Genomic DNA, 21,854 nt, shown 5'->3' with positions numbered 1-21,854 from the left:
TTAAAGAAAACATGGCTTTGATCTAATAGATATTTTAACCTATGCTATAGTGACAGGAAATTATTTTAGCACATCAAGTTGATTTTACCCCTCATACTCATCCTTTTACCAAAGAGTAAGGTGTCTGTGTTCTCTCTGGGATTCACCTCCAGACACAGACAGGTGCCAGTCACCACACCTGTCTGCCCTTAAGAAGTCCTGAGGGCAAGGCAACCCACAAGATGAAGGAATTGTCCTCAAAATATGGATGAGATACATTATTGGGACCACATCTGTCTAGAAAGGTGCAGTTGTGAACACAATAAAGTGGGTGTTTCCTTTAAAGCGGCATGGAGTACTGGCTAGACGCTGCAACAGGCCTATTTGAATTGTCCTGACTCTTCACCTTGCCCTTGGAATTCTATAGGCCATGCCGAGAGAAAACATGGAGGGCCTACAGCACCCCCTTTTTGTCTCAGCATGCAGGTGGTCAAACTCTGTGGTGGATAGTTGCTGGTCCTGGTGGAACAGGATCCAGACACGGGGCAGTGGCTCAGATGTCCAAGCAGCTCTATCTAGGGGTGACCCCAACCTGCTTGCCCTAGTTGGGGGAAGGCCCTAGAAGAGGTGAACTAAAAGCTCCTTTTCACTACTTCTTCATCCTACCTTGTGCCTGGAACAAGCTGCTCACCCTGAACACACAGGCATCTGTTTATCAGGGTTGCTTTCCCATGACCCAGCTTTCACAGCCCTAAAGGCGGGTAACGTACTCCAAGCAGGGCTTGAACAGCTTCCATCTTCACTGTCTCAGAGTACCTGGGGACCAATGGATCTCTAACAATCTGATCCTTGAGGGAAGTGGCCTGGACTCTGACTGACGGCACTGTGTTTCATCAGTGAAGAGGCTAGATGACCACATGTACAAAAGGACAAAAATCAAGAGATTTTTTTTTCTTTTTAACAGATATTCTATGAATGCAACACATGCTCAGTCTTGTTGCACTCTGGTTACTCGCAGCAGTAAAAGTTCCCAATCCTGTGAATTGCGGCGCAAATTCCCGTTTTTCCAGTAGAGGTTCAGGGCACCCGTATGCTCTGTATTTTCCAAACACAACATGAGAGACAACCCCTGCTTTGAAGTGCTTAAACAAAGAGAGGTGAAGTGACTTGCCCAAGGTCACACAGGAGGCTAATGGGAGGTCTCCTGCTTCACAGTCCAGTGCCTTATCCACTGCACTGGACTGTCTCTATGTTCCTGTTTTGCACAATTGAAATCAATGTTAATTTAGCTGCTGACTTCAACAGAATTATGCACAGGTTTTTTTCACACTGCAGGTGGGTCTTTGGGGAGGCTATTCTGTGAGATGCTGTGCCCTGTATGCCCACTGACTTGACCACGAGCTGAGGGTGCGCTGCACCTCCCACAGTATTGGAACTGGGGTGAAACAAAGCAGAATTTATGCACATATTTTATGTAATATATATTTTGTTCAATTGTTATTTTCGGTAACGGAAAAGATCTCTCGGGTCTGCATTATGTTCAAACAAAAGTACAAAAGGAAGTAATAATGGAACAAGAAAGATTAAGCTCATCTGTTCTGATTTAGTGAAGGAACAAACTGCTAGCTCCTAATCAGTAGCACAGGTAAGGGAGTTCTTACTGAGCTGTTGACAGTTGGAGACTTGTTAGTGTGTGAACTAAGCTGAAAATGCACCATGCACAAAGTTTACCATTGTATTTTCAATTGCAGCTTGCCTTAGCAAGTAGCAGAAGGCGCTTAAAAGTCCATAATACTTTACATTTTAAACCAACCTCTCAGAGTGACAGGAAAAGAGCTGCACAACCAGAAACATGATTAAACATAAAACAACCTACATAAAGGCTACTGTAGACCCTAATACAGAGTATGGAAGCAAGCAATAAGTAACAGAAATCGCAGGGGGAGACAAGACAACACAGGACTAAAAACAAAGATATTTTTCTTTATTTCAGCAGTTCTGCCATTCTAGAATAACTTCTGAACTGGAACAGAAGTAAAAATCAAAAGTACTTGGAATTGTCTTATGCATCACAGCAAGTTAGCTACACCACACCACAGTTAGCACCACAGTCCCTTAGCCCAAGCTCCCTTCTGCACCTGCCTCCATCCCAGACCTTGCACTCACGTCATAAAAAAGTGAGGCCCTTAACCACTTGAAGTCTGGGCGTAGCCCCTGCATCAAAAATTATTGCCCACCTCTGCCTTAAAACAGCATATGATCATCAAAATTCTCCACTACTGTAAATTATAACAGAAGTATAAAGATGAAATAAATTGCAACTGAAGACACGTAGCTCCTTATTTAAAAACCATTAATGTTGTTGGCACTTAGCGTAATACAGATGTATGTATTATTTTGTAGATTATTTGCAGTAAACCTTAACATTTCTTGAACACATCTGTTTGGTAACACGTTTCAGATGCTCAAATCTATAGCACTTTTAAAACTTGTATTGAAGCAACACTTCCTTTTAATTGATTGAGTTTTCTAGTTGGTCTTGCAACAGCTGCTTTTCGGTTTTAACTTGGTGGGGGGGGCTAGCATTCTCTGGCATTATGAAACAGGCCTATTTCAAATAGCAGTTTGCTCCTTGAGTAATCTAGTACTCCTCGATTAGACCAACTCAGTTCAAAGATCACTCACTATAAGGGTATAATTGTTTTCTTTCATTAGAACTATATGTTAGTAACAGCAACAGCATACTCCAAGACCGCTATTATACCTGGTGCCCATTGGCCTGTACCTGAAGGCTTGAAAAGTTCCTTGTGTCCTTTCTGATATTCATCAAGATGTGAAAGTCTTAAACTGCTTTGAAGGTAATGAAGACATCAAGGAAGGTCTGGGCATCTCACTTTGTTTCAGACAAATGCCAATTTATTAATGTAGCTGTCAGTGCAGGGTACACCGATACAGTCAGTCAATGACAGTGCAGTACTGATGTAACAAAGAGATTCTAGATACCCTCTTCTGTCTTGTAGGCGATTGGAGGATGAATGCTCTACAGAAGAGACACGCTTTCAATCTGTAGGAAAGAGGATGCGATTCCACTTCTTGCAGTATCCATGGTAGTCTCATAGGACACTCCTTGGGTCAGAGCAGCTGGGGGTACATGGACTGTGCTGTGGAGGTAAGAACTGGCGAGGGAGAAAGGAAAACTATCTAGGTAAACAAATACTCAGATAAGAATGCAAGCACAGAACAGGAGAATTAGTTTCTACTTATAAGATAAACAGGCAAGAAGATTTCCCTGCAGCTCTGAAGATGAAAGGTACTATATGAACACTAAACTTTACTACTGCTGTAGAGGATTAGAAAAAGGACAGTACTCTAAGGGCAGGTCTACACTATGGGCTTAAGTTGACCTAAGTTACATGACTCCAGCTACATGGATCATGTAACTGGAGTCTAGTAGCTTAGGTCAATTTACTGGTGTCGATAGTACAAACTCTCCCATCGACTTACCTTGAGCTCCTCATTCTAGTGGAGTACTAGAACAGACCAGAGCGTGAACTGCTATGGATTTAGTTGGTCTCCATTAGACCCGCTAAAGCTACCCCTGGTGGATCCATCACTGAAGTGTCAATCTCCAGATAGTGGAGACAAGCCCTAAGGATGTAAGGTCTTGTAAAGACCATTGCCACAGTCTAACCTTAGTACTGACAGAATTCAAATACAAACACAGCTTACAAGAGTACTGCAGTCTCACCATTAAATTTGTATGGGTCTATGGTCACTGAGATACAAGAGAAAGCCCAATTTCAGAACTCAGTAACGGATAGAGGAGAGGAAATTCTGTTGAGCAGAAAATGTGGGCTAATGCATATTTTACAGTCATTTTTGAAAAATGATGCGTAAATTCAGGAGGGGTATAAATCCGTCCGAGTGCAAGCTCTTTTCCTGAGTCGTATTTCTGAAAGCACTCACTTCCACGGGAGAGCAGTTATTCAGGTGAACAGCTCCAGTGAAGTCAATCAGCAGCCTTTAGTGTGGATTCTAAATCTAGTCTACTGTGACTGATTAGGTCATTCTGACACCCAAACCATTCAACACTCCCTACCTTAACATGGGGGTGATCACTGGCGTTAGAAGCCATTGAAATAATAACCCCATTGTTGGGATGTTCTCCAACACCACTTGCAGCCTGCCTTGTCCAATTTCTGGGAGAACACTTCATCCAGCTCCAATCTGGATTTCATCACTCAGGTTTCATTGACATACAGCTCAGCATAGCTTTGGTCAGATTCTAGCATTGGGGTGGACCACACATCCTAATTTACATGAACTTTTCTGCTATACCCATTTACACATCCAACTGCATTTGCGATTCTTTATACTACACGTTTTTTATTAGCTTGATTACTTGCAGGAAACTGATCCCTGTACAGCATGCTCTGTCCACGTGCTTGACTACACCAACCCGATCTTTACACTGAATGCTCATCTCGTCGCTAGACCTCAGCTGTGTATCATGACTCCACCATACTGTTTGCAAGCCCTTATGTGCAACATAACCTTCCATTCACCTTCTCAATAAGACTCGGTAAGTTACATACATCAAGCCAGGCCTACACCAAACGAAGGCTAGCAATAGGAAGAAGAAAAAGAAAAAGGGAATGCAAAAGGCTCAGTTGCTACATGAAATTAACCAGCAGTGCTATGCTTTCACAGGTCATATTGCTACAATGACAGCAAAATACAAGGGTTACCGCTACAGCAGATTTTCTCTGCCTCAAGCTGACTGCTTGGTCTCAGGGATGAGGAAGGACCAACCATTCAATGGTGATTGTTGAAAGCCTGATACAGCACCTATTCCCAGAGCTCAATTTTCTCCCAAGAGCTGGACAATGACTGATATTTACAAAAATCTATACCCATGGACATGGGGATGGTTACACCCAGAAGTGAGGAGGGTATCCAGACCAAAGGGGACATGGGGTTCCTTCTCTCTCAGACATTCCTTTGGGAAAGGACCAGTGTCAGTGTTGGTCAGGTCTCCATAAAATCCCCACCTAAACAGGCTGCACTGGGAATGTCAAGAGATTCTCCATCTTCCTTAACCTACTCTGGTGTGCTGCCCTGGTGAAGGGACAAGTGCTGACTCTCTGTTCTACTACAACATGCCTTCTGTGAACTTTCCATCATCAGGAGGCAGCACACGCCCTGGAATAATTCTAGCCAGTTTACCTGGAAGGTTGGTTTAGGGCCATGCCCTTTTCCAAAAATATCTAAGAACCCACAGTACTCTGTGACGTTCATCATTGTGACGGGCTGCCAAAAGAACGTGGCTATCACTTGCCTTATGAAATGATGCCAAGAGGCTTTGGAAACTCCGCTGTGAAATTTGAATCACACGAATCTCAAGAAAACACAGCCAGGCCCAAATAATCCCTTTCCTTTTCGTTCCCCCTCGCTTTATGAAATAAAACTGCGCTGTCATGTCATTCTATTTCTGGAGGCCAAATAAGCAACTTAAAAATCGATCAGACCAAAGGATCTCATCACAAAGAACTCATCAGTGTGATGGGATACAGAAGTGAGAAGAATGCGCAATCTTCCCCCTCTCTGGAATTTGTTGCAGACACATTTACAGCTCTGGTGAAATTTGTGTTTGGGAACATTTTCCCCACAGCCACAGGACTACAGAAACAAAAAACCAATTTGTTTCACCTGGGAAGAAGAGCAGTTTTAAAACTACTGTCCCTGCACAAAGGACCATCTCCAGCCCATCTCCCAAGCTGATTGTATGCATGTATGATTGTTTCTGAAGTTATGAGCTTTGTCTACGTACTCATATTTCAATGTATTTGTACTTCAAGGTGTTTAATTCTGAGTAGTGTCCGTGAAACAGTTGGCCAGCAGCTGGGGGAAGGGAATATTCAAGTCAAATGGCTCAAAAGGGCTCTTAACTCACTATGGCTATGTCTACACTATCCCAAAACTTCAAAATGGCAATGCAAATGGCCATTTCCAAGTTTACTAATGAAGTGCTGAAATATATATTCAGCGCCTCATTAGAGTGCCGGCAGCTGCGGCACTTCAAAATTGCCGTGGCTCACCACCGTGCGGCTCGTCCAGATGGGGCTCCTTTTCGAAAGGACCCCGGCAACTTCAAAATTCCCTTATTCATATCAGCAGATGGCCATTTCGAAGTTTTGGGATAGTGTGGACACGGCCAATGAAGCATGGGAGATGCCCATCTACACAGAATGGACTTTCCTGTGAACGTTCAAACTGGAATGTGGGTAATGGTTTCTGCTCTGAATAGGCAAAACTATGCATGGACTTGTGACTTGCACAGGTGGCTCCCAACTCCATCTTGTTACTGTACTTTCCCCCCAGTAAGAACAATGGAATTCCCTCCACATGGCAAAAGCTATATAAGTCCCTGGGAACATCTCCAACTTGCTTTTCCTGCTTCAGCTTCCCTACTGCTCCAGCCTCTAGACCAGGCGTGTCCAACCTGCAGCCCGCGGGCCGCATGCAGCCCTGGACAGCTAGTAATGCGGCCCCACAAGATCGTAAACTTTTAACATAATTATGTGATTTATATACATTAACTATATTATATATTTTGTACGCGGCCCAAGACTATCTTCACTCAATGCGGCCCAGGCAAGCCAAAAGGTTGGACACCCATGCTCTAGACTATGGCCTTATACAAATGGGAGCATTCTAACAAAGGGACTGAGGTCCTTCCATTGATTTGGAAGTAACCAGAGACTTGACTTAGCCCGCAGTTTACTCCATCACTGCTGCAAGCCTGAACCAAGAACTTGGCAACCCTGGGATGTATTTGATTCCTTTAAGCAAATTTAACTCTCACCTTTCTTTCTAAAAGTAAAATAAAATAAGGCAAGATAAATAAATCCTTAGTGTTGAGATACTAATGAGTGGCAACAGAGTGATTTGGGGTAAGATCTGATTTGTATACAGTAAACCCTCAAGTGACGCACTGTCGTGTAACCCTGATTTTGTGTCAGTGAAGGTCTGGCTTTTTCCCTGGGTGGAACACATGTTCTGCAGCCGCAGCAGCAGCAGAAAGGTAAGTCATGGGGTGAGGGGGGCAGCTGGGGAGGGTTAAGCCTGGCGGTGAGTTGCAGCTGTGAGAGGCGGGTGGGGGGCTAAGTCTGGGGTGGGTTAGGGCTGCAGAGGGCAAGGGGGGAAGTTGAGCTGGAGCTGTGCGCGGGGGTGATGAGCCAGGCCACAGGGGGTATGAACTAGGGCTGCACGCAGGGGGTAGAACTGGAGCTGCATGTGAGGGGAGTTGAAACTGAGCCCGAGCCCGAGCCCGAGCCCGACGTGCAGGTGCGGGGTGTGAGCTGGAGCCACTGCCGCGTGCAGGTGGTGAGCTGACAAGGGGGTTGAACCGGGGCTGGGGAGGTTGACCCAGAGTCGCGCCTGAGGGGTGGTGAGCTACAGGCAGAGGTGCAGGTGGAGGGGGGGTGAGTGGAGCTGGGCGGAGGGGGGCAGAGCCGGGGGGGGTTGAGCCAGGGCCGGGGAGAGTTAAACGCAACTGGAAATCACATATTTTCAGGGTTTACTGTATGAATCGGGGGTCAGCCACATAGGAGTGGGGTCGCGTGCTCTGGGTTTGCGTGCTCTGAGACCTTACTGTGTTGACCTGGCTGTGGCTAGTCCTTTGTAATCAGAAGAACCTTCAATTGGTGACACTGGTTTTAATAACCACCCGTCCCTAGAAGCAGTGCTGCTACTGGTCAGAGACTGGAGTTTCTGAGGGAACGTCTTGTGACCCCTCATGGTGAAACAGAAATGCTCTGTTTGGCTGCTTTGGTGTACCTTAGCAGTGAGGGACCACCAGTCTGGGGCTGTGACTGACCTTCTTCTCAGCTGTTCACCCCAAATTCAAAACTCTCACTAGTGTCCCAGAAAAGCACATCATTTATACTCCCCTCCAAACTCTGATTAAGTACAAACCGATTTATCCTCACCTAGTCAGTTCAATGGAGGGATCCCTTGCACAGCAAAGGTAGGGAACTATTCATGTAGCTTCTACCTCCCTCATAGGCCTGTGACAGCCAACACACCGGCTGCTAGCCACATGTGGCTATTTGGCCAGGTGGTCTGAACAACAAATATATTTTCAGAGTAATGAGATTAATTCATTATAGCAATAGCCACTACAGGGCCTACTGCTTCAGAACGGGTTGAACACCACCATAAACAAAGCAAGCTGGCTGAGAAAGGCTCTTTGCTAAGCAACACATGTACGGCCTCCTGCCTCCCTAAGAGACCTACAAAATTAAAGTTAATAGTTAATGTAACATACCGTGCTGCCAAGAAGGACAAGAGCAGTATAAGGCAGACAGCAGCAACTGACCCTAATCCAGCAACAGTCGTATGTCGCAGAGCGGATGATAAATCTGAAAGGAAAACATCAAACAATTCAAGGAAACGAATACCAACACATGCAGCAGTGCAGCGCAGTCTTGTGATTCACTGCTTACATCTGATCAAAGTTAAACTCTTACTCTGGATTTACTGCTACATCAAGCAGTAATTAAGCTGAACAGCCCCCCTGGCCAGCAGCCAGATGAAGAAAGAAGATTAATGGTGTATTTCTCAAAACAGACTACATTTTCCCAACTATCACTGTCCTCCCCGCTTTTTTAAAAACCTTTGACAGTCTAAGTAAATCAAGATCCTTCTCCTCTAACACCATCACCTGTTTCAGTCAATGCCATATGACAAGGGTGTCGCCAGCATTACTGGTCCTGCTCTTTTCAATCACTCATCAAACATCTCACCACATCCTCTCTTCCAAATTCTTGCAATTTGCCTACCATTTCCTTTTATTGGGGATAGTAATTACAGCAGTACGACCACCATGGAATCACTCCTGGGTTTGCAGCACTGTTCAGATTTGGTCTCAGCCCATCAATCGGACCAAATGTGTGAGAGCAGAGGTGTGACCAGACTCATGGAACTGCAGTGCCGCTCCCTCAAATTTGGCCTTTCGGGACCCTGTCATCCTGGCAGCCAGACCCAGCGAGAGCGTTCTGGAACCCTGGAGTTTGCAGTGCCTGGAGCTGCCCCACAACTTTCCAAAACATTCTGGAGACTCAATGTTGGGTCCCACGTCACAGGCTGCAAAACCTTGATCTAACCTTTACAGTGTTCCCCTGGGCAAAGGTAGAAAACGTACCCAAAAAACTGCTAGTAAAAGTGAAGCTGCTTTCACTTCTGGATGTTGGAGTACAATCAAGATGTGATGTGCGGGTGCATGGGCGCTTTTACTCAAGTAGTTTTTCTGGGGGATGCTGGTAACTTGTACGTAAGTATCTCCTCACCCCTCCCCCTGGCAAAGAAGCACTACTTTTACTCAAGTAACTTTTTTTTGCTGGTAACTTGGACTTCATTTATAGCAGGGAATTAAACAAAAGTCAAAGGAACTGTTAGCTTTATGGAGAGATAGAGCTGGGCAATGCAGCAAGAGCTATTTCCTCATTCTACAAAAAAACTCCCTTACCTTCAATTTGTGCCCAAATGGCACAGGACTCTGTCCTCATCTGAAAAGGAATACATAATCAGTGTCACCCTTTCCCCATAAGATGTAGTTAATCAATAAGTCTGCACCATTAACATAGGCATTCAGACAAGAAACATTTACATTTATCACCAAGGAAGTGGATTCCTGTAATTTTGCCACATTACCAAGCTCTCCTGAAAAGACTACAGGCTATAAAGAGGAGATTAAAGAAAAAGGTTTGATGAAAGTCGAGCCGTCAACTTTTGTGTCGAAAAGAATGGAGATCTAAAAACCCTGCAAAACAAGTTAAAGTTACATGAAGTTAAGGGTTCCAAAGGTTAGGCAAGATCAATATTGCACACGCAGTCTTAACTATAGGCACTCTTTTGCATACTTGGCTTAATATAATTCTTGACCCTCCCCCCACTCCTCTGCTCTCGGATTTGCTCACCTTCATAATTTTTTTCTGATTTGTCAACCTTGATTACTGTTTTTGGTTCTCTGTGCCTTAAATATTGAGTCTGTTCTGGTCTGGCTATGGTCTGAAGAAGTGGGTCTGTCCCACAAAAGCTCACCTAATAAATTATTCTGTTAGTCTTCAAAGTGCTACTTGACTGCTTTTTTGTTTTGATAGTCTTAACTCAGGCACCCGTTCACATATACAGACTCCTATACAGTGTTTTACACTTTAAAATAAAATATCTAAGCTTTTTTTGCTTTAATATACACAGCTACTCAGGGTATCTCAAATAATATTACACAATATTTTCTTCAGCCTTGAATACATATTTATCACCTTACAATTTTTTCATAATGGCCCAAAACATCTTTACTGACAAACAGTCTATAAATTCTGGTTTAATCAGTATTCCACTTTTTTGTGTGTGTTCTTTTTTCTGAATCTCACCCTCAAACATACATATGTATGCATTAGCGAATTTTAAATACTTACTCCATGGTGTCTACTCAACATGGGTTATGTTATATTGACATGGTTTAACATGTACTTTCCATATAAATTACTTATATGTAAATACCAGAGTATGTATTTTATTGAAGGTTTTAGATGAAAAGGAATACTGTTGTAGGGGATAAATGGTACATTACCCTGTAATTAAAGTCATGATGTACCTGCACAAGGGGACTTGTTTTGGGTTTTATTTTTGAGCTTCTATGCAACCTCAGTGATACTTAATATAGCTTTTGCGTCTTTGATTATGGGACTGCCTAGCCATTTAAAAGGACAGCAGAGAAAAGAATGACCAGAAACAGTCCGTGAGGGCTTCAAAACTCTGATGGTTTGAAATGTTTTGCACTGACTCACGTAAATGCCGTAATCTTGAGCTGCCTGGCTAACGGTCTATTTGGCATGTTCTATCCAATGCCCATAAGTGCTCTTCAGGAAGCAGATCCTCTCCTGTATGCAGGGTATGATTCTGTGCAACTTACAGCAGGTTTTATTTGCAAACTCCTGGCATTTGCTGGTGAGCAGTTAACCATACAAGTGAACCCAATGACTTACCACAATGACTTCAGAAACACAACTCATGCAAGAAACTATGCTGCTCTGGGAGTATGGGACTCACAATGTGACCTACAGCATGAGGTGACCCCTAATACCATGCCCCTAATGAGCACTGAAACAAGAGATTCTAATGGAGTCCTTGCTTCAGCTTGCACCCTGCACTTTTCTCTGTGTAAATAAGGTAGTCCTCACATAGACCCTAGAGCCGGCCACAACCGAGCACTTTTGAAGTTTAGGAGAGAAAACACAAGCAATCTACTGCACTACATAATACATATTTTTCACATACCATCACAAGAACAGTTAAAGGCATTTTCCCAACAATCAGGGATACATATACAGTAATCCCTCGATTTATGCAGAAGGTGTGGCCTGGACAACCTCTGCATAAATCGAATTTTGCAGAAATTGGGGAGGGGGTTGGAGAGATCCCCAGAATTTCCCTGGCTGGGGGAGTGGGCAGTTGGGGTAAGTGAGAGGGGCAGCCACGCAGCCACCAGCTTCTCCCAGCTGGGGGGCACACAGCTGCTTGTGGTACAGTTTCTCCCAGCTAGGGGGCACACAGCTGTCTGCGCAATGGGTTCCCAAGGTGGGGGAGCCGGGGGCAGTTTCCATTTGCACTTAGTTCACGTTAAGGCTAATTAATAGCAAATAGAAATCGCACTTCTCCAGGCTTTACTGTATTCCAAATTTCATCTTTCTACCCCTAGCCGTTTCAATGACTGTATTACACACTGCAAAATACTCTAACTGGAATACCACATTTACCTCCATCCCTCATAGATATACTGTTGCTTTTATTACATCTTCACGCCACAGATGCTGAATGATGAAACTGTGTAGAAGGCTTTTATTTATGCTAAAGAAATGAATCCCCTCTAGTTTTAAGGTCCAAGCACTACTATTTTCTTGGTGTCCTTCATTCTGAGTCAAAGCAGGTTGGGAGTTATAGAATCTATAAAGCAGTTAGTGGACACTGAACCAGGCAGATGGATTGGAGCTAATTAAATAACACCCCTCTCTCACTGAGCGGGATGTATCCGAGGAGGGACAATTTGTTCTGCTTAATTGAGGTTTTCGTGATAGTGACAACCTGTAGTTACTTCCCAAGTCCCTTCTCTTGCCAGAATTCCCACATCCCACCTGCCAAATTTATCATTAGGAAAAATATCACTCTTCCATTATCTCTGATTTACTAGCTGCTTCCCCGATGCTCTGCCAACATTCCCTCCTGGAGAGGATCAGGTGGCATGACACCTGGGAAAATAAGTGGATGTCCCTTTGTCTTCTGCATTTCACTCAGTTTGGACCAGTGCATCGTTCCAATTTTATTAAAAGCCATTTTATTCTCTGGTTCTCATGTAAACTACTATAGGGCTGGCTTGGGTTTCCAAAACTGCAGGGGAATATTTAAAGGTGACCAGCAAAAGGAAAAAAAAATAGGAGTGTGTCCTTTTTAGTTGTTTTATGATATATGAAGCAGACCTGAGAGTTCTTCTTTTGTGAAATTTCAGGCCCTGCATTACCTGGAATGCTCTATGGCCTGGTCTATGAATAATTATCCATTGTGGACATTCATTGTCTGCAACAGATACGGTGTATGAAGCTGAAATGATGACTTTACAAGAACAATACAGTAAAAACTGAGTAACTTAGGATAGAACGAACTGTTATTTAAAATTGAAACAAATTTAAAAATAAATATTATTTAATAATAATATTTGGTCTGGTTTTTTTGCCCATAACTACTTAATATTAAGAGAGCACCTTACACTTTGTGTTCTCTGTTGTACTGGAAAAAAAAGTCAGTCTCTGAAACTGTAGAAAACCATCCAAAATATTTATAATAAATTTCAATGAGCATTTTAACAGTGCATTTAAAACTGCAAATAATCATGATTTTTAAAAAATTCACAATTCTTTTTTAAGTAATTTGACACCTGATTTTAATGTCAATGGCTAGTAAATAAAGGCTTCTTTCTGTTTAAATGCTGAAAACTTCAACAACCTTGCCCAACAGAGGTGCTGAAACTATTTATATAGCAGAAGTGCTGAGAGCCATCAAACCAAACTGTAAGCCCTGCATATAACGGAAACCACTTCAAGTCAGCAGATGCTGCAGCCCAGTTCTCCCCGATCCCAGTTCTACCACCTGTGTATTAAAAGATGTGTTAATTGTATAAACCCTCCTAGCAAGCTCCCCTGCAAAACTGGGAGTGGGGGGTATACCAGAGTTGATATCTCCTGCTAGTTATAAGGCTAAAATGGAAGTAAGGAAGTGTGGTCATCTTGTATAGTAACAGAGAGATAGGCATGCTAGTCTATATGCTATCAAAACAAGGCCTAGAGTTGAGGGTAGGAGTTGTTTCCCATTCCACCCCCACGGACATTAGTAGTTTGGGTACTGAGCCCAGCAGGGAGATAAAGAGCCAGAGAGAGCAGGATGCTTCCTGTGTAAGGTGCTTTTGAGCTCGGATAATGTGACTCCAGCTGGGAGGACTTGCCAGGAGGCTTAGTTACTGGAAAAGAAGCCACTCCTATCGCGCTGTGTCGATCTTTGGCAGGGAGGCCATATAGAAGGCAGAAGGTTGCTACATCATGCCTGACTGTGAGAGGGCTGGCTGGCAGGTGAGTGGAGTAGTTCACACATTGCAATACCAAAACAGAAGCAAAAACATGTTCAACAAAAACACTTTTTTTTAAAAAAATTGTCTTTTATGATGTTCTTTTGAAACACCTCTGTGTGCCAGTATCTCTCTGCATTTGAAGACGTGGGTCTGCCCCACAAAAGCTCATCACCTAATAATAGTCTTTAAAGTGCTACTGGACTGCTCGTTTGTTTTGGTCACCTTGTAGCGTGACCTGGAAGGACAGAATACTTTAGCGTGAAAGCACTTCACTCCAGAGAAAGAATCATTGGACTTTGTACACAGGCAGGTTACTACACTATGGCTAGGTCTACACCATCCCAAAACTTCGAAATGGCCATGCAAATGGCCATTTCGAAGTTTACTAATGAAGCGCTGAAATACATATTCAGCACCTCATTAGCATGCCAGCAGCTGTTGCACCTCGCTCGTCCAGATGGGGATCCTTTTCAAAAGGACCCCGGCAACTTCAAAGTTGGTGGGGTCCTTTTAAAAAGGAGCTGCGCGGCAGCAAGCCACACCAATTTTGAAGTGCCGCGGCTGCTGGCATGCTAATGAGGACATATTCAGTACTTCATTAGTAAACTTCAAAATGGCCATCTGCATGGCCATTTCAAAGTTTTGGGATAGTGTAGACCCAGCCTATAAGTTTCTCACTAAGGAGTGTGAAAACACACACACACACACACACTTGCGCCCAGCACAGCAAGTTACAGTGCTGTGAGGCACCAGTGTAAAAACAGTCTCCCAGCACTAGGAGTTACATTTGTTGTGGAGGTGGTTTACGCAAAGTGCTGGGAGAGCTCTCTCTCAGCACTGGTGCCATGATCACACAGCAGCACTTTAAACTCAGAAGAGTTGACAAAGACATATATATGCTGCTGCTTCATGGCTTTCAGATACTAACACTGCCGATGACTAAATTAAGGCCTCTGTACATTACAAGCATTTGTAATTACCTATGAAACAGTGGAGTTTGTGTACCCTGAAGGGTTTCCCTAATCCTTGCCTTTGTTTACACTTCAGCATGCAGAATTGCTTCTGCATAACAAAGAAAAGATCTGCAAGCAGCTAAAATCAGCTACTTCAGGATATTTTTATGTAAGTTCCATACCATCAACTTGTCCCTAATAATATCATCAAAACAGAACAAAAAGCTAAAGTTTCCCCCTAGTTTTCCAATTAAAATTTCTTTCATGCAATAAATATTCAAAGAAAAAAAATCTAAAATAGCCATTACCTTATTCCATTGGCTTATAATTCTCAGTACAACACAGTAATCTTTCCCCTGCTTTAAGGGAGCATTATAGAATGCCCCATAGTAATGTCTGTCTCCAAGACAGATAAGCATGTTGTCAGCAACATCCTTGGCCAGGAATTCAGCAGCCACATAGCCTTCAGCATCAGTGTCATTGTTAAAGAAAGTCACAGCTGTCCATGAATCACAAGTGAACGTGCTTTGCAAGGGCAGAGGAAGCACAATCACTTGATAAGAACTAGAATGAAACAGAAAAGCAACCATGAGAATTAATTTCCGAATGCCAGAGAGAAACCATCTTCGCATTTAGTTCTTTATACAGTTTGGCCCTTTATATAATAGTTTGCAAATACTTCATGTCCTGGGTGAAATATTTCCCTTCAGATACATGCTATTTATTGCTCTTTATAGAGAACAGACACTATATGGCTATTTTAAGGCCGATTTTACAAAATACACACAGGTGTAATATGATTGGGCATGCTAATTTTGAATTTTCATGTGAGACTCCTCAACTATGAATCACTATAAACTGCCTGTTTGCCCAATTCATCCAGCACACAACTTTCTGCCTGTAGCCAAAGATGAGCTGAAACACATTCTCACTCTATAAAAGCCTATTTGTCCCAGATTTCCCAGAAAGATACTGTTTCCAGAATCAAGGAAGTGATGACATCGCCCATCTACTGGACGTTAATTGGACGTTAACTGCTCTTTGAGTTCACTACAAAACAACACTGTCAACAACAACAATAAAAAAGCAACTTTCAGACTACACTGTCCTGTTGTTACATTATATTTTGGCTCTTGCACTGTTTTAACTTCCAAATATGTCCTGCCCTACTAGAACGTAAGTTACAGGAACTTGTCTCTCTTGTTTCCCAGACACTCGCCAATATATGTGAGCAGAGCTAAATTTCACTTCTCAAAGACTACTTATCATTTATCAGAGTGTTAGTCTATATCTGCAAAAACAATGAGAAGTCCTGTGACACCTTATAGACTAACAGATATTTTGGAGCATAAGCTTTCATGGGCATCTGATGAAGCGGGTCTTTGCCCACAAAAGCTTATGCTCCAAAATACGTTAGTCCATAAGACGCCTCAGGACTTCTTGTTGTACTTATCATTTGGGTACCAATAAATTAATATGCTGTTGCAGTTCATTAAGATCTGGAGAACTGACCTTCCTTCTCAACTCCCTCTCTGCTCCTAGAAAATTTATTGGTAGCTGTATAATGGGGTTGGGACATGAAAATTATAAACTTCCATTAGTTACACCCAGGGTGGAAAGTCTCAGAGGGACAGCCATATTAGCGTGCATCAGTAAAAAATGAGGAGTCCCATGCCACCTTAGAGACTAATGGATTTATTAGGGCATAAGTTTTTGTGGGTAAAACCCACTTCATCAGATGAACTGCAGTGGAAATACACAGGCAGGTACATAAACAGAAAAAATGACTGCAAAAAGAAAGCAGTTACTCTCCATTGTAAATTAGGGTGCACAGTCAGGGCGATTGTGGCAAGTCACTATAGCTGATGGGGAGATATGGATATCCATCAAGCAGAAGCTGCCTCCATAGAGTGTTAACAAATTTAGATCAATATTGAGGCCTAACTGTTCACTTCTGAATTTGCAAACGAGCTCCTATTCAGCTGTTTCCCTTTGTATTTGAGTTTAGAAGTTTTTATTTACAATGGATAGTAACGCCTTCGTTTTGCAGTAATTTTCTCACATATAAACCTGCCTTTGTATTTCCACCCCAGTTCGTCAGATGAAGTCATTTTAACCATGAAATCTTATGCCCTAATAAATCTGCTAGTCTCTGAGGGTGCTACAGGACGAGTGTTCCCTCTAAGTTCTTCCAACCATGGGCAGAATAAATCGTTAGCCATAGGTGCATGTGCACGACCAATAGAATCACAGGCTGCCCACGGTGGGTGGCAGTGGGCACTCTTTTGATCAGCTGCCCAGCACCTGAATCTCTCCTGCCTGGCTGCCTGAATGCTCAGCTTACAGGGAACGCAAAAGGCTCCTCATCATTTTAACCCTTGATGGATTTACACCACTACACATTCAAAGTGACTGAGGACACAATCATGGTCCAAAAAGTAGAGCAAAACTCAAAATCTGAACAATCACAAACAGCAAGGATGGGCCCTGGGATATGAACTTTCAGATTCGGTCCCATCTCTTAAAAAATCTCATCAAATACAGTCTAAAATAAACAAACATCTAAAATTATCAGTAATTTAAGGCTGTGTTTTGAGAAAGTTGGGAGCTTATAAGGGGGAAAAAAAAACCCACAGACCTGATAGGTCCATTTTTATCTTCTACTTTCCGGAGGCTGAGTGTTGGTGCAGGACCTTGTACTGTTACAAACTCTATGTCTGGGAATGGAGGATCTAAAAAGCAAGTAGGTTAGAGAGATTTTAGAAATAATCCATGTTGGAGCATAGTAAGTTTTTTCTCAGACAGCACAGGAACTGAACTCTAACCCTAAATGCTAGAGCTGTGCACTGGATTCAAACCTGAATACCTTAAAATGCACAAACAACATTTTTGGCCAACAAATACCGATTTAAATTTTGATTTATATTTTGAATGAACTGCATAGCAGCAGGCTCAACCTGAGCAAACAAATACATGAGATTTGAACCTCGGTTCTTGTAGACCTTGAGTACCTGTATCCAATATTTATACTATACACCATTGTTTCTTAAACTTTTTGAGACCATGGAACACATATCAAATAATATTTTAAATGTGAAACACCTATGAAAATTCTTTAAAAAAAACTCAGTCCAAAAAATCAAAAACAAAAACAAAAAAACTAACCAACCCAAAACACAAACAGCAACATACACAGCAAAACCAAAATGAAGTAATTTAATCAGGTACCACAGCAATGAAGAAGTAACATTGTGTCTGGTTTTAAAAACAGAGAAATATCCCCTCAGTGTATTTTTCCAAGTGCTCGCGACACACCTGTGAGTCGTTTAGGGAACACCACCGTTCTGAGCAGCATAGTTAAAGCAGCACTGCTATAAACTGTCAAGGATTTTCATCACATTTCTGAACTTTCAAGAGCCCTCTTAACTTGTAGAGACCTCAGAAGTAGGAAAATAATTTCTGTAGACATCGCTTTATTTGGTTCCTGTTTTATAAACCTCTTCCTTCTTTTGACACCCGGCACAGTCAAGTGAAGCTTTAATTCAGATTTCCGCCCAGAGAAAATAACTGGGTTTATAATAATTTTTTTTTTTAATCCTCGACAAAGTGCACAAGGTCTCAATGCCTTACCAATCTGAGTTTTGTATTAACTTTCAGACAGGCAGTGTGACTCCCATTCTGGTGCTTTGAGGATAAAGATGGGGCCAGCAAAAATATTTTAAATACACAGCCACTAGAGGGTTCTTCAAAAGAAGACCCCCAAGGTCACAGATTCCCTGACCGTGGGAGATATGCGGCCACCAACCAAGTGCAAAGATACACTTGGGATGTCTCCTTGTGGGGTGATCCCAAGATCTTGGCCTTCCTTTAGGAAAGAGCTTGAAAATAAACTGCAGTTCCTTAATAGGTAATCACACACAGAACCTCCTCTAGGACACAGGAATTAAATCACAGAAAAAGGTGATTTCATTAACAAAACAAAGACATACTTGTTGTGTCTATTTGGTTGCTAAGTGTTACAGAGCAACAAAAAAGGTAGATTAAAACACAGAATTACTTCTCGGGGGTGGGGTCGAGGGTACATCAGCCAGCTTGAGAAGTCCTGCACCAAACCCAAAATTAAAAAGATAACCTGAATGCATCTGACTAAACAACCCCTTTCTACTCACATATCTGTCATTCCAAGACCTCTCTCCAGGCATGGCGATTGCTGAAAACTTCCATGACTGGTTCTAAGCTTCATCCATCTCTGTATCTCTTCTCTGGCCACAGAAAGGACTACTCCAGCAGATATCTGCTTCAGTTCAAACTCCTGCCTCTCTCTGCCCATTGGCTCAAGTGGCTGCTTGCCAACACTTCCTGGACATTTTCAGGGACCCACTACCTTCGGATTTAAGGCTTTACAGGCAATTTAGTTGACTGAATACTGGGATGTCTAGCAAAGGAGTAGTAGCCCTCACATCCATCACAGTACTCCATCACCCCCTGGGGGGCGGGGGGCTGTCATGATAGCACAAATAGCTGCAACTATTCACAGTAAATCTACATGGCTCCTCAAGTCCCTTCTCCCTCGGGGAAGGTAAAAATTTTTAACATTTGAAAAAAAGGAAAAAAAAATAAAAATAAACCCTGCAGTGAGTTGGGTGAGTTAGCCTGGCTGCAAATGAGTAGCACAATGAATGGTAAGCAACTTTCTTTTCTCCTAAGGTTACAGAATTCCATTTGGAACACAAAGTGACAATAACCCAAAATGAGAGGACACCGTGAAACTATTCATAGAGGAAGTCTATAATACTGTGGAATTCATTCCTTTCGGGCAAATACTCTTTCTAGACCTCAGCTGCATTCCTTTCCAATATAAGTAATTTTTAATGAGTGAAGGGATCACTACATTTGTGTGCCAGAGGGACATCTGAGAGATCTGAGGCCTCAAAGGCTCCTGTGATACCATTATTCAAATCCTGTACCTGGTACATACAAACACCTGTAGCAACGAAGAATAAGTACAATGTAAAGTAGAACATCCATGTCTCACTGCAATTTTCCATTTGCTTTTTAAAAAAGCGGTTTTGAGGGAAATGGGATGAAAAATAAGGAGCGTGGCTGGAAAACCTGATATGCCTTGCTTTATTGGAGGGGAAGTAAAATGTGCCCCTTTAATAACTCAGACACAACAACCCCACTTCTACTGACCAGGAATTTTCCTATCTAACAAGCACTGTGTTCCAACCTAAGGAAACTGGCTTGTCTGGAAGGTAAAAAACAATGAGGAATCCTGTAGTACCTTAGACACTAACGGATTTATTAGGGCTGAAGCATTCATGGGTAAAAACCACTTCATGAAAAAAAGAAGCTACTAACCACTGTGAACTGGGGTGAGAAGTCAGGGTGATTGTAGTCATTCACATAGTTGATGGGGAGATGTGGATGTCCACTGAGGGGAAGTTGCTCATGTAAACTACGTCTACACGTGAATGCTACATCGAAATAGCTTATTTCGATGTAGCAACATTGAAATAAGCTATTTCGATGAATAACGTCTACACGTCCTCCAGGGCTGGTGCCGTCGACATTCAACGTCGATGTTGGGCAGCACTACATCGAAGTAGGCGCTGCAGGGGAGCGTCTACACACCAAAGCGGCCCACATCGAAATAAGGGTGCCAGGAACAGCTGCAGACAGGGTCACAGAGTGGACTCAACAGCAAGCCGCTCCCTTAAAGGGCCCCTCCCAGACACACTTGCACTAAACAGCACAAGATCCACAGAGCTGACAACTGGTTGCAGACCCTGTGCATACAGCATGGATCCCCAGCTGCAGCAGCAGCAGCCAGAAGCCCTGGGCTAAGGGCTGCTGCACATGGTGACCATAGAGCCCCGCAGGGGCTGGAGAGAGCGTCTCTCAACCCCTCAGCTGATGGCCGCCATGGCGGACTCCACTATTTTGATGTTGCAGGACGTGGATCGTCTACACATGCCCTACTTCGATGTTCAACATCGAAGTAGGGCGCTATTCCCATCTCCTCATGAGGATAGCGACTTCGACGTCTCGCTGCCTTACGTCAATGTCAACTTCGAAATAGCGCTCGCCACATGTAGACGTGGCGGGCGCTATTTTGAAGTTGGAGAGGCTACTTCGAAGTAACCGGTTCGTGTAGACGCGGCTGTAGAGTGTTAGCCAATTAAGATCCTTATTGAGGCTTAACTGTTTAATATTGAACTTTCAAATGAGCTCTAGTTCACCTGTTTCCCTTTGTAGTTGAGTTTTGAAGCTTTTTCTCCAACGTGTTAAACAGCTGGTGGTTAGCTAGTGGCCTAAGGGCTAAAATTTCCTCTTTTAAATTGGCCTCTTTCTGAAGAATCTATCATTTCCTTCCTCCCAAACGAGGGTTGCAGGGCAACTAAAATTTCACCACTGTTCTTGGGTGACTAACCAGCCAAAAGTGCTGGGTATCTTCATGAGGACAGACACACATGTGCATGTCACATTAGCCCTGCACTTTGCCTGCTTGCTCCTTTTTAATGAACAGACAGCATACTCAATTATGCAAAAAATCCTGCTCTCTGAAAGCCAAAACAATGGAGGAGACATGAAATGTGCATGCTTGTGGGTCAAAACACAGTCAGAAAGTCTGGTTTTTACATCTAAAAACCTTGATGTTGCTCTTTAAAATTAGCACTGCTTGCTCTCTGATACGCCTGCTGTTTGCCAGTTTTATTAAAAAAAGTATAAATACTTTTGATATTACAAGAAAATAATGTCAGAGAAAAACAATTTTTAAAAACAATTATCTCTGTAGGTTTTGTTTATTTTGTACAGAACAAAGTCTGGGAGATATACTGATGGCTGCAGCACAATGGGAGTGAAACAAATGAACACATTCATTTTCACACCTTCTTTCACACTACTCCTACTGTATGTTGGGACTGCCTTCTTAATTACTGTCTCCAAATGCTCTCCTCTCGTCTCTCAAATCTCTTCTCAAACACTCTGGTTTTGCATAGCATTCTGCTAATAATTCAAGGGCATCCTCCTCATTTCACCATCCTCGTACTGTTGTTGCTAGAAACACATTGTAGCAGCTCTACAGCTTCTGTTCCAAAGCATGTTTACGGTCTCTTTTTTATTATTTGCTGTAGCACGGTGACCATGTTAATCCTCTATATACAGGGCTGCAGAGAAACTTGCCAGGCCCTGGACAAGGTGGGAAGGGGCCTGACTCTGCACCACCCCCAGCCAGC

The 21,854-nt window shown here is 42.9% G+C and overlaps 1 protein-coding gene across 4 annotated transcripts in view; it reads right to left on the bottom strand.

Annotated features, from left to right (window-relative positions):
- Positions 1 to 1,452: 1,452 nt before the first annotated feature.
- The window catches only part of SUSD1 (sushi domain containing 1), an 83,216-nt gene continuing 62,814 nt past the window's right edge, over positions 1,453 to 21,854 (bottom strand). For 2 of the 4 annotated variants that reach the window (XM_074994681.1, XM_074994682.1), the window contains 5 exons: positions 17,252 to 17,345; positions 14,922 to 15,177; positions 9,509 to 9,548; positions 8,309 to 8,402; positions 1,453 to 3,155 (listed from right to left, as the gene is read on the bottom strand). In XM_074994681.1, the coding sequence (XP_074850782.1) occupies positions 3,020 to 3,155; positions 8,309 to 8,402; positions 9,509 to 9,548; positions 14,922 to 15,177; positions 17,252 to 17,345 (620 nt within the window). In that variant the 3' untranslated portion in view covers positions 1,453 to 3,019. The remainder of the gene's footprint in view (positions 3,156 to 8,308; positions 8,403 to 9,508; positions 9,549 to 14,921; positions 15,178 to 17,251; positions 17,346 to 21,854) is intronic. The other 2 variants (XM_074994680.1, XR_012645623.1) reach the window with 2 other exon arrangements.

This window comes from Carettochelys insculpta, chromosome 5 (assembly GCF_033958435.1).
Source record: "Carettochelys insculpta isolate YL-2023 chromosome 5, ASM3395843v1, whole genome shotgun sequence".
Classification (NCBI taxonomy): Eukaryota; Metazoa; Chordata; order Testudines; family Carettochelyidae; genus Carettochelys; species Carettochelys insculpta.
This window is presented reverse-complemented; position numbering and strand designations above follow the sequence as displayed.